The 12,719-nt window shown below is 36.6% G+C and overlaps 1 protein-coding gene across 2 annotated transcripts in view; it reads right to left on the reverse strand.

The window, feature by feature from the left end:
• Window positions 1-12,719, reverse strand: part of LOC113418111 (protein SSUH2 homolog) — a 49,776-nt gene that overhangs the window by 8,632 nt on the left and 28,425 nt on the right. For both annotated transcript variants that reach the window (XM_026676815.2, XM_026676825.2), the window contains 3 exons: window positions 5,886-5,978; window positions 4,290-4,395; window positions 2,901-3,008 (listed from right to left, as the gene is read on the reverse strand). In XM_026676815.2, coding sequence (XP_026532600.1) covers window positions 2,901-3,008; window positions 4,290-4,395; window positions 5,886-5,978 — 307 coding nt within the window. The remainder of the gene's footprint in view (window positions 1-2,900; window positions 3,009-4,289; window positions 4,396-5,885; window positions 5,979-12,719) is intronic.

A 12,719-nucleotide genomic window follows, 5' to 3' on the forward strand; every position in this document is an offset into this window, starting at 1 on the left:
GTTTAATATGATAGACTTGCAGGGCCAGCGCAACATGCAACATGTTCATACCAGTGTAATATAATAATAATGTTACATACATATAGGTATATGAGAATGTGTGTTAGTTATTACTTATATGGTTTAGGGATTCTATTTCTTTAATTTATTGAGTTATTGAGATGTATTTTGTGTTTTTAGGGGGAAGGGGAGGCTGCACCAAGGGAGGCTCCTTTCAATTTCATTGTACATATGTTGTGCATTGACAATAAATGTTTGATTTGATTTGATGTCGACAGCTATAAGAATTCTATATGAAGACATGAAAAGAAGTGTTAAATCCCATAATGGAGGAATGGATTGAAAAGATGATGGAACTGGCAGAGATGGCAAAGCTGCCCGCATTAATTAGGGACAAGAATGTAAATAGTTTTGGGTTACAGGTAATCCTCAACTTACAATTATAATCAATCCCCAAATTTCCACTGCTAAGCAAGACTGTTGTCAAGTGAGTTTTGCCCCATTTTACACCCAATCTTGCCTTCACTGTTAAGTACAGTAATTAAGTTAGTAACATGATTGTTAAGTAAATCTGGCTTCCCCATTGACTTTGCTTGTCAGAAGGTAGCAAAAGACAATCATATGACCTGAAAACACTGTAACCAATTCTGTTTCTCTTCACTTTATCTCCGCTATCCTCTTTCCATTGTTTTTATTTCTATTTTACATTAAGAAAACAAACTTTTAATAAAATATATTTTAAAAAGAAATAATACAATAGAGAAATTAAAAACAGCAGGTAGGGTAATTAGGATAATGCAGAGCTCACAAGGGGACACAGTACCAATCACACTCTATCAGTCCAACTGCCTCTGTTGTGGGGGTATAAAATGAAGAGACCTATGTGCACACTACATTAAGCTCAGAGGAAGAGATATAAAAGCAATAGTAACATAATAATTACAAAAAAATATGCAAATCCTATCACAAAATAAAATGCAACTATGTAGCCTCTCTGTGCCAAAAAGAATTAAATTTTTTGAACCGTAATATGTGACTAATTCTTTAACTGATAAGATTTCTAAAATAACTCCATCTAATTTAATATATATTCACCACATTTCTGATTTTATTCCATATTAATTCTGAATCTTCTGATAGGCTGATAAGTCATCTCTTTATGTAGCAGAAGATATAGTATTCGTGTTCAGATTCCTGGCAACTATGATATAATTGATTATACACTAAGATAATATGGATGAAAACCACTTTCAATGCAGTTGTGTATGAGAGACATTTTAAAACAGAAAGCGTATATTTTTAAACAAGTGTTCAGTTAAAATGTTTGGCAAGAAAGGTTTTAAGAGCAATATTGTGGGTGAGTCCCTTAGGAGGGAGAAAAAGCTTTCTGATCATGTAGCCACTCTGCCATCTGGTGCATAAATGTAGACTGCAACATGTACAGTTCTCTTGATCTGGTTTCTCCTGCTAAATTTCCAGCTCCATATGATTTTTTTATTAATCTAATCTAAGACAAAAACATGGCCTTTTCCAAAGGACTTATGGAAGATTAATTTCCAACATTATCTTTATTTCTAATATATCTAGCCTTTCTAATAATTTCTAATAATATATCTAGCCTTTCTAATAATTTCTAATACATTATCTTTATTTCGAATATATCTAGCCTTCAAAACTGCTATGCCGCCTTACTGTACCTTTTGCAAAGTCTGAAGATGCCTTTTCATGGGAAAAGGCTTGATGTGTCCCATAAACAACCCAACTGTGGCTTATTCAGGAAGTCAGTGTTAAAGTCACCTGCTTTAGTGAGATGTGTGTGCCAAAATTCAGCAAGTTTCCAGCCTCAATCATTGTGTGATGAAGTGAGTAGGTTTTAAGTATCTTTCATTTTAGCTGTCACTGCATTTGATGATTGCAATTATGGTTTCAAATTATATTCCATTTGAGCCATTCTTGCAATTGATTAATGTTTATTGGTATTATTTTTATTATGTTTTTGATACACATAAACCACCCAGATTTTTAAAATGGGGGAAAATATTTACAATCTTCCACAGAAACCAGACTGGGGAAATATTTCTCTTGGAAAAGTATGTAGATAAAAAAAGGTTATGTTCCTCATCTGCCAACACCATTTCTTAAATTAGCTACTTATAAGTAAAACAAACAAACATTAAGATCTCCCAATTTGCCTCATCCTCAGCTCCTGCAATAGGAATTGTGCATTTCTTCCTTACAAACACACAGCAGATAAACTGAAATATTGTGTTTCCACGAAAATACGACCTAGCCTGATTTTTAAAACCTAGCTTGATTTTTATATGTGTGCCTCACATAAGCCCTACCCCCCCCCCCAAAAAAATAAGCCCTAATTAATACCCCACCCACTCCAAGGTGCACAGGTAAAAATTAAGTTAGGGTGGGGATAGAGGGGTGGAGCTGCCCTATTACTTACCTTTGACAGTTGCAGTCAGGCCTCGCATACCTGCCTTGCCGGCCCATTTCTTCTGCAGCTGGCAAGGCTTTTCTGAAGGCCTCCGCAGCTGATAAGAGAGCTCCAGCTTGATCCAGAGCTCTGTTATCGGCTGCAGAGGGCTTCAGGAAAGCCTTGCCAGCTGCAGAAAAATAAATTCCTGAAGACCTCTGACAGCAAAAAGGAGGCTGGGGTGACACGTGTAAGTGAGGTGAGTCAGTGGATATATCCCCCAAAAATAATACCTGGTGCCTTTTTGGGTAGCAAAAAAAATAAATAAGACACAGTCTTATTTTCAGGGAAACATGGTATCACAAACAGCTTGCTTGTTATTTCTAACATAGTGTTGTGATTTTCAAATTTCTCATATGTGATAAGGTTAAAGTTTGGGTAGAATTCAAGTTTCAAAAGGCCTACTTTGATATACCTGCCATAGGATGCGAGATGTGCTGGTGAGTGGGCCATGATGTTCTGCAATAGCTCTTTGTGAAGCCAGTGAGATCTCAGCATTAGGGAAATCAACAAGAGGATATACCTGAAAAATAAAAATAAAAACTTCAAAAACTATATGTTCTATTCCTCTGAGTTGCTGCTGGTTTTTTTAAGTTTCCCTTCTCTCCTTTCTGACCATGTCCACTCATCCATTGTTTTTATTAGCAGACCAGGAACATGAGTAATGGCATTACTTCAGGCATTGTACATAACAAGTTCACCTGTCCCTGTTAACAGGAAGATTGCTCAATCCCTAAAGCTATGAGCTGCGGTGGCACAGTGGTTAGAATTCAGTACTGCAGGCTACTTCTGCTGACTGTTGGCTGCCAGTAGTTCAGTAGTTTGAGTCTCACCAGCTCAAGGTTGACTCAGCCTTCCATCCTTCCAAGGTTGGTAAAATGAGGACCCAGATTGTTGGGGGCAATATGCTGACTCTGTAAGAGGGCTGTAAAGCACTGTGAAGTGGTATATAAGTCCAAGTGCTATTGCTATAAGAAGCAGAATACTAGGAGCTGCAGCGCTTAAGTGTGTCTCCCTACTCCAATTGCTTAAAATAAGAATTATCTCAAGATATGTAATATGCCTATGATAAATATGAAACTGCAGGACATGATATATTTACTTTGTAATTCTGGAACTGTTAATCATAATAAGAAAAATTCTGAGTCATCATCTGTTCCTCTTGAGGCACCAATGTAGAAATTGTACATGCATCATGCTTCTGGTGCTTATATCTTAATATATAATGTCATCATTACATTTTTTTTTAGATTTAGCTTTTTTGACAAATAGAACAGGCATATCAATTCAACAAAATAAAAAATATTGTGCAAACGTTTATGAGATGCCAAACTATGAGAGTGGCATGACTACCACCTACAGACCAAGATCAAATGTATTAAATACTAATCAAAAACTTATAAAGATGGTTGAACCTTGTAACAAAAAGCAGGAGCAAATAGCTGAAGTAGGCCATTTTCTCTGAAGTGGTCCCTTTCCATTGGACTGGATTATAGCTTCAGAAACTAGAGGTTTGGAAATACCATTCTAGTAATTAATTAGCTAATATATGAACCCAATTTAAGAATATAATTGAAATCCCAATGAACGCCCAATTATGTTTAATATATCAATGCTAGATAAAGTTACATGAGGTAATAAATGAATTATAACATTAAATCATGTTGTTTCTAGTTGCCTTTTTTTTTACTGCTACTGGTAGTGAGGGTGGTGACGGTAGTGGTGATGATCATGATGATTAGAAAGACAATAAGGATCTGAAGGCATCAGGAACTTTGCCTTAAGAAAGTATTATTGTACTTACCAAAGTATTTTCATCTTTAAGTACATTTTCCCCCATAGCATTACTGAGAAGATCTCTTGGAAAGCTTAGTTGTTGTTCAGAAATGAATTCATATACATTGTTTTTCCTGGAAGATAAAAAAGGATTAGAGAAGGGGAAGGAGGAGGAGGGGGGGAATTTAATATGGGGTTTCCCAAACTGTAAGGTGTACCAGGGAGGATGAAGAACTTCACAGTTACATCGTCACAATAGAACCACCTTTCCCAAATGTTAATTGTATTCTTTTCATTGTTCATTTGTGTTTGTGTTGGGTTTTTAGGGGAGGTGTACCTTAGGAAGACAGTAAAAGAAAGAGTGATGACAAAAGTTTAGGAATCCCTGATGCAAAATCATACATACATAGAGATAAGGCACAACACCGCAGTTTTAAAAGATGGATGTATTAATAGTTTGCTGTGCGTTAAATGGATAACTGGACAGGGAGGAAAGTAATCAGTTTTTGAAAGACAAGTTAAGAGGAGAGTAGCACAACAGTGAAAAGAGAGGTCAGTTAAGATAAGCTAGTTCATAATGAAAGCCCACAGTCAAAACAAGATTCAGAGGAACTAAAAAGGATAAGCAAGTGAAAGTGAAAGAAAGAGTCGTTCAAGTTCTTCATTAACAAGAAGGGTCCTTTTTGTGTAAACGTCCTTGGTGTAAGTAATTTTGTTTTCTGATCAATAGGGTTTTTTTCCTATTAGAAATAAGATGGAAGGAATGGTTGGAAAGTATGCAGAATTTACAAATGAAAGGTGAGATTGTCTTAAAATCTAAAGAGTGAGCCAGTGAAGGAGGAAGGGAGAGTCTGAGATAGAAAGACCCCAACAATCTGGGTCTTCATTTCACCTTGAGCTGGTGAGACTTAAAGTGCCAGACTGCTGGTAGCCAGTAGTCAGCAGAAGTAGCCTACAATACTGCATTCTAACCACTGTGCCACTACAGCTCTTAACATTATTCAAAACAAATAATCTGACATTCTAATTTAATTTTAAAAATACAAACTGATTCTACCCAGATGCTTCTAAATACAAAACCTCTTGGTTATTATCCTGCTAAAGAACTGACAAACAAGTATGGCATTTTGAATAAAGGCAACGATTGTCTTGTCAGAAATCATGTAATTTATTACAATTAAATATTTGTCTTGTGGTGTTTTAATCAAGTAATAAAGGGTTTATTTCTCAATAAGTCTCAAAGCAAATAAATCTCTCCCTCCAACTTCAGAATAGTCTCCCTTCAACTATCTGAATAGTCCTATGGCTACCAAAATATTCTAAGTTTCATTTTAAAAAAATCAATATTTGCCTTATCCCATCTTTTTGTGAGGCACCAAATATATCAACAGGACAGCCAATGAAATATCAGGCTGAGCACTGGGAAAGAGGGCTAATGCCCAGTATACTTGAACAGTGAAAAAGATTATTTAAAGTAGTAAGGACAAAAATGAATGAAAAGAAGAAAAGGATGTGAAATTGAACATTCACCACATAGGTTGGGCTCTTTGAAGAGGCTTTAGCAATGGCAGCAATCGATATTTCATGCTAACATCAACATAACATCACCAACAGGATTACATACCAAGTTATTATCAACTGGATGAAATGTAGCAACTTTTTCACCCCTTGGCAGGTGGAACAGGTTTTGTTGCCTCTTCCAGAACAAGTGTTGCACCTTTTAGATATAAAAATGGAAACTGTTTATTTTTTGGCTTATATTAAATACTAAAGATAAAACTAAAGATAAAATATCTTTTTTAAAAAAAAAAATCTCTATATACATACAAACAGACATGTGCTTAAAAATTGTGACTTCTATTGTTAGCAAATTCCAGCGAAAGTAAAATACTATTTGATTTAAATATTTAATAGATATCTAGGAAAACCAGAAGGAAAAAACTAAAAATGCAGAGATTTGACATGAAGTGGGATACGATATTTCAAATCAACCAGACTTTGGTGAGAGTAGATGCTTAATTGGAACAATTGGTATTTATATTAGTCAGGACAATTTGTGTATTATTTATTTTGTAGTATCTTTCAAGTCTAATTTACATCAGTGAATAATTGCATCAGTGGAATAAGCATTTAATTTAATCCTGAAAGATAAAAGGGGAAAAAGATCATGTTCCCCACCCATCTTTTGGCATTTAAAGAGACAATCCATTAGAGGAGGAGGAGGAAGAGGAAGATAGAAGGAGGAGAATTATTATTATTGTTGTTGTTGTTGTTGTTGTTGTTGTTGTTATTATTATTGTTGTTGTTGTTGTTGTTAGTAGTCATAGTCGTAGTAGTAGTAGTAATATGGACCAGTCTTCTCTTAATTAGCTTCACCTCCAAATGTGTTATCCTTTGCAGATCATTTGATCTGAATAACCTATCAAATGCATCATGTTGCCCAAGCTGTTCTGTGTATGTTTGTAAAATCTGACATTATCATGGTTTCTAAAAATTTATTAACTCTGGAATTTTGAGAAATGTTGAAGGAGAGGGAGAATTAAATGCAGCATGGCTGATATGGGTCCACTGTGTGACATTATCATTCCGACTACTAAGATAAAAGTTTAGAAACTAAAGAGATAAAATCTGGCTGGCTTCTTAATTAACTCTGACTCAACAGCTAATTGACTAAACTCTGTGATTTATCCCACTAATACCAACATCATTTGAAAACAAAGATGGTAGCCCAGGAAATTAGCATGAACATCTGCACAACGTGGCTATTTCTAGATTCAATGGTGGAAGATTAGGTGACCCTTTCAAGAAATGTATTATCCTCTCTGTAACAGTTGCAGATGGCATATGTTTTTGGTTGGTAAATTTATATAGCATTAGTCTGATACAGATCAGCAGCAATTACCTACTGATTTATTAAACCATTTTAAGAAACTGTTAGTCCCCAAAGATCCCCATTTTCAAATTATTGCCTGGTTTATTTGTTCTTTGTTATTTTATGCTTAATGGAGTCTTATAAAATACTTTGGAAGAACAGAGAGGTATTTTGCATTCCCTAAAGATCATGGCAAACTACATATTTTAGCAGCTGGAAAAACTAAAAGGTAACAATTTGTGAGCTGCATATAAGCTTATGTAAATAGATATCAGCTAAAGACAAATATTGGTAGAAAAGTGGGAAACCTAAAATCAGTAGGAAAAAAAGTTTAATATATCATGCTGAGATTTGGCTCTCTCTGTACAAGGTAATTATGATTGAGCATGATATCTTGATCTCTCCTCCTATGATTTACGAAGTTATATGCATTTCTTATTGAGTTCTACTATTTGCACTGGAAAAATAATAATTCAAATCCTTGTATTTTATGGAGTCAGCTATTAGGGACAGGAGTCGGCTAGTAAAAAAAGAAGAAAAAAGTAATAGCATTTTGCAGAGAACTGATGTTTCTATGTCTTTTCTTAGCTATTTTCTTCTCATTTTTCTCAATAAGAATAATTGTCTTCTCTACCTGTACATGCATGGGAATTCTACTAGGCTCAACAGAGTTACCTTCCTCCTCCTCTGTTTCACTTGCCAATATAAATGTAGGGAGTAGTGGTTAAAGACACCAGGCTAGAAACCAGGAGGTTATGAGTTCTAATCTCTCCTTAGACATGAAGGCCAGTGAGTGACTTTGGGCTAGTCAGGCTCACTCAGCCCCTGAAATCGGGCTTTGGTGACAAACTGGTTGGTTAATCCAGTCACAACCATGGGATCAACACTGGGTTGATTTGAAAAAAAAAGCAGACCATTCATTTGCAGGAAACCACTTGGAAGAAAAAAAATGTTAAGAGAATGGGTCTACTGGACTCCCTATTTTATTTGGATGTTTTGATTTACATTCTAGGGAAAATGATACTGAAGAAAGCTTCTACCACTAATATGACTAATATTACCACTAATGCCACTAATATCCTCAACCTTGCATATAACATATGACAAACATTTGTAACCCATCAGTATTTCTGGATTTTCCTCAGAGACTGAGGTAATATACTTCTTTCATGGTTGACTCCCCTTCTGGTGTTGATGTCAGTGTTAGGTTCCAAGTAATGGAAGAGACAAGATTTTTTTTTTTTTTTGCCTCAGTGTTGTGAGTTTTCTTTTCTCTGATCTCTTATGAAATATATGAGGTTGAAACTTTCTGACAAAAGCCTAGATAGTATATGAGCAATAATGATGCTTCCCGCAATGCACTTTTAGAAGAAAACCTAATCTCATTTGAATACTTGATGACACTTTACAAGACATCAGCCATTGTTTTGTTGCAGTTTATTGTTTTGGAGTATGTTTTCTGAAAATGTACTTTGGAAGAACTTTCTTCCTACGTGGGAAGTAGGAAGAATGTTTTATGAACATTTCAAAACTTTCAGAATAATTTATTTCTAATCCCAGTGAAAAGCCATCTATGTTATCAATAGTCCACCTCTACAGTCTGGCCTGTAAGAAAACATCTCCATTACTGTTTTAGTGGATCTAAATCTGTCATATTGCTCTTCCTCCCAGCTACTTGATGGCTACTGCACTCAGGTAATGAAAAATCCTTGAAAAGCAGTTACAAAGAAAAGGAGGGAAACAAACAAGATGCTTATGCACATATCTTCTATTCCAGGAAAGGGACAATGGGCAATGAAGTAATATTACTTTAAAGTATAACCTCAGGTATAAAGATATGCATTTCTCTATTGCCAGAAATAATCTCCAATTTTTTAATTCAGATAATAACCGTGTTCCTTTCTTATGTGGAAATGAAAGCTGTGTACATCACAAGAAACATAAAAGTATGTGGAATGCACTAAAGCGAGTCTGGTAATACCATATAAGATGAGATGATTGGATCAAGAATGAATGGGTGAATGAACCCTGAGAGCAGTATGGAAGAAGTGTATTTTAGAGGTTATACAGCATCCTGAACTGCAGCCAATTCTTTCAAAAAGATCCAGTGTTTCTTAAGCCAAACTTAGATATTCCAGTCTAGATTTATTTTGATTGGAATTGAGGCAGAACTGGAGCTCCCTTTAGTCTATGGGCAACAGTCTGTTGCTTCTTGTCAGTAATGAGATGTGGGAATGACCTTGGGAAATAGAAGAAGACATTCCATCTAGACATGGGTCAGATAAGTGACAGCTCAGTCTTCAGGTGAGGGAAAGCATGGCAAGCTGAAATAGGACACACACACACACCCAAGTTTTCTGGTGATTAAAAAGAAAGGACAGGAGAAATATTTTCAGTCTTGCAGGATTCTGTTAATGTGATGAAGTAGGATTACCTCATTTGGAGGTGCTTCTTGTCTGCAATGCAGCACAAGGCTGTCATCAATCAAGTACATCTCCCCTCCTCTTTTTTTATTCTCCAGAAAACTAGGGAGGGTCCCTTCTGAAATACTTTATTTATTTTTATTTATTTTTATTTATTTATTTATTTTTGTCAATTGCTTACAAGATAATAGGTATAAGTAAAGACATAGTTATGAATACATGGATATATATAAGAAAAATAAAAAAATAAAAGAAACAATAGGACAGGGACGATAGGCACGTTGATGCGCTTATGCACGCCCCCTACAGACCACTTAGGAAAGGGGTGAGGTCAATAGTAGACAGTCTAGGGTTAAAGTTTTTGGGGCTTGGGGAAAAAAACCAGTCAGGTAGAGTATTCCAGAGATTGACCACTCTGTTGCTGAAGTCGTATTTCCTGCAATCAAGTTTGGTGCAGTTTACCTTGAGTTTGTATCTATTGTGTGCTCTTGTATTGTTATGGCTGAAGCTGAAGTATTCATTGACAGGTAGGACATTGCAATGTATAATTTTATATACTATACTTAGATCAGACCAATCGGTGGCGTAGTTCTAGGTTTTCTAGGTCTAGAATGTCAAGACTGGTGGCATAAGGTATTCTGCAACAAGTAGAGGAGTGGAGAACTCTTCTTGTGAAATATTTTTGGACTTTCTCAATTGTGTTAATATCAAATATGTAATGTGGGTTCCAGACTGATGAGCTGTATTCGAGTATTGGTCTAGCAAATGTTTTGTATACTCTAGTTATTACTGTAATATTACCAGAGAAAAAGCTACGTAAGATTAGGTTAACAAATCTTAACGCCTTTTTGGCTATGTAGTTACAGTGGGCTCTAGCACTTAGATCATTTGAGATGAGTACTCCAAGATCCTTGACAGAGTTTGGATCATCAGCTTGACTATTCAGCCTGTATTTTATTTTCTGAATTTTTTTTTGCCAATATGTAGGACAGAGCACTTATTTGTTGAGATTTGAAGTTGCCATTTGTTTGACCATTCTGATACATAGTCAAGGTCTTTTTGAAGGGTAGCAGTATTGTCTGTGGTGTTGAATAGCTTTTCATCATCAGCGAAGAGAACACAGTTGCTCTTAATATGATCACAGAGGTCGTTACAGTACAGTACAGTATGAAAAGAGTTGGTCCTAGAACACTGCCTTGGGGGACACCACTGTTGACAGGTACAGAATTTGATAGGACGCTCCCAATTTTGACTATTTGTTGTAATTCAGAGAGAGGATTTGGGCAATCTGATTACTTATAACTTTGCTTTGATTTATTGCTGCTGTTATCTGATCCGCTGGGGACACTCATTGTAAAACCTGTAAAAACTGTAGGTTTTGAACACGCTGAAATAAGAGCAATACACGCAGCTGACTCTGATCAAGAAAGGACTGAAAAACTCCTTAAAGACTTGGTCTCTCTATCCTCCCTCCTTATTTCTCCCTGCCAGCTGTCTGATGTGGCTCTGGGGAAATTGTGTGGGGGATATTAATGGAGACACCTTGTCTGGCATGGAAGATACTTTGATTAGCTGTGGGGGGGATTTAAATGAAGGTCCATTGTTTGCGCTCTGCTGGCTCCAAGTGATCCAGTTCAAGAGTTCCACCAGTGTGGTTGATAGGGCTTGATGGAAAGAGCTTCTCTGGGGAAGGAGAGGAGGGCTCTGGATAAGTTAGCAGGAGCTCCAGGGCTTCAGAATCCAGCAAACTTCATTGGCTAACTCCTGTGGCTATTGATCCATCAGTTCTTAAGGACTGTTCCTTTGTCATTTGGTCCACTCCCTTAACAAAGCAAGAGGAATATGCTTCACTTAGTGAGGTGTTCACTGGAAGCTATAAGGTTTGAATGGTACTTGGGTGTACAATTGTGAATTGACTTAAAGTCTATGACTGAATCAACCACAAGATTCATATATATTTAATATTATTTGAGTTGGAAAACAGAAGTTTTGAATCATAGCTGGGGTGTGTTTACAATAGGCTCAAAATGGAAGGACAACCAAAAAATCTGTCCCTGCTCAGAAAGTAGTGTGACTGGCCTTTGCTGACAGAAGCTGGAAATCTGTCCATAGAGAAGGCAAATGAAAATTGAATTGCAAAACAAATATACAAACAAGAGGTCCTTGGCGCTCTCTGAGCTTGGTTGTTTTCTTGCAGACATTTCAAGAAACAATGGCAAGAAAACAACCAAACCCAGACAGCTCCAAGGACTTCTCATTTTAACCATGACCTACAAGTATCCCCCTTTATCAGTAAATATACAAATGGATCAAGAGAAAGACGTTGACAAAAGGAAACTGAGACCGGATGAGTTGATCAGATCCTCAAGAAGACAAGAGTGAGAATTTTAAAGAACAAATAGCTGTATATGGATGCTTTGGAAGCAATGATAGTTAAGAGGGATAGAAAGCAGTGGAGCAATATAATGAATAATAGTCTAAACTATAAGTGAAACTCGAAAAACTAGAATATCGTGCAAAAGTTCATTTATTTCAGTAATGCAACTTAAAAGGTGAAACTAATATATCAGATAGACTCATTACATGCAAAGCAAGATAGTTCAAGCCGTGATGTGTCATAATTGAGATGATTATGGCTTACAGCTCATGAAAACCCCAAATCCACAATCTCAGAAAATTAGAATATTGTGAAAAGGGTCAATATTCTAGGCTCAAAGTGTCCCACTCTAATCAGCTAATTCTGCCATAACACCTGCAAAGGGTTCCTGAGCCTTTAAATGGCCACTCAGTCTGGTTCAGTAGGAATCACAATCATGGGAAAGACTGCTGACCTGACAGTTGTGCAGAAAACCATCACTGACACTCTCCATAAGGAGGAAAGCCTCAAAAGGTAATTGCAAAAGAAGTTGGATGTTCCCAAAGTGTTGTATCAAAGCACAGTTATGTGGAAAGTTATGTGGAAGGGGAAAATGTGGAAGAAAAAGGTGCACAAGCAGCAGGGATGACCGCAGCCTGGAGAGCCATTCAAAAGTGTTGGGGACTTTCACAAGGAGTGGATTGAGGCTGGAGTCAGTGCATCAAGAGCCACCACACACAGGCAGATCCTGGACATGGGCTTCAAATGTCGTATTCCTCTTGTCAAGCTGCTCCTGAACAACAAACA

This window comes from Notechis scutatus, chromosome 2 (assembly GCF_049901735.1).
Source record: "Notechis scutatus isolate UNSWTSFEM ecotype Mainland chromosome 2, rNotScu1.2, whole genome shotgun sequence".
Classification (NCBI taxonomy): Eukaryota; Metazoa; Chordata; class Lepidosauria; order Squamata; family Elapidae; genus Notechis; species Notechis scutatus.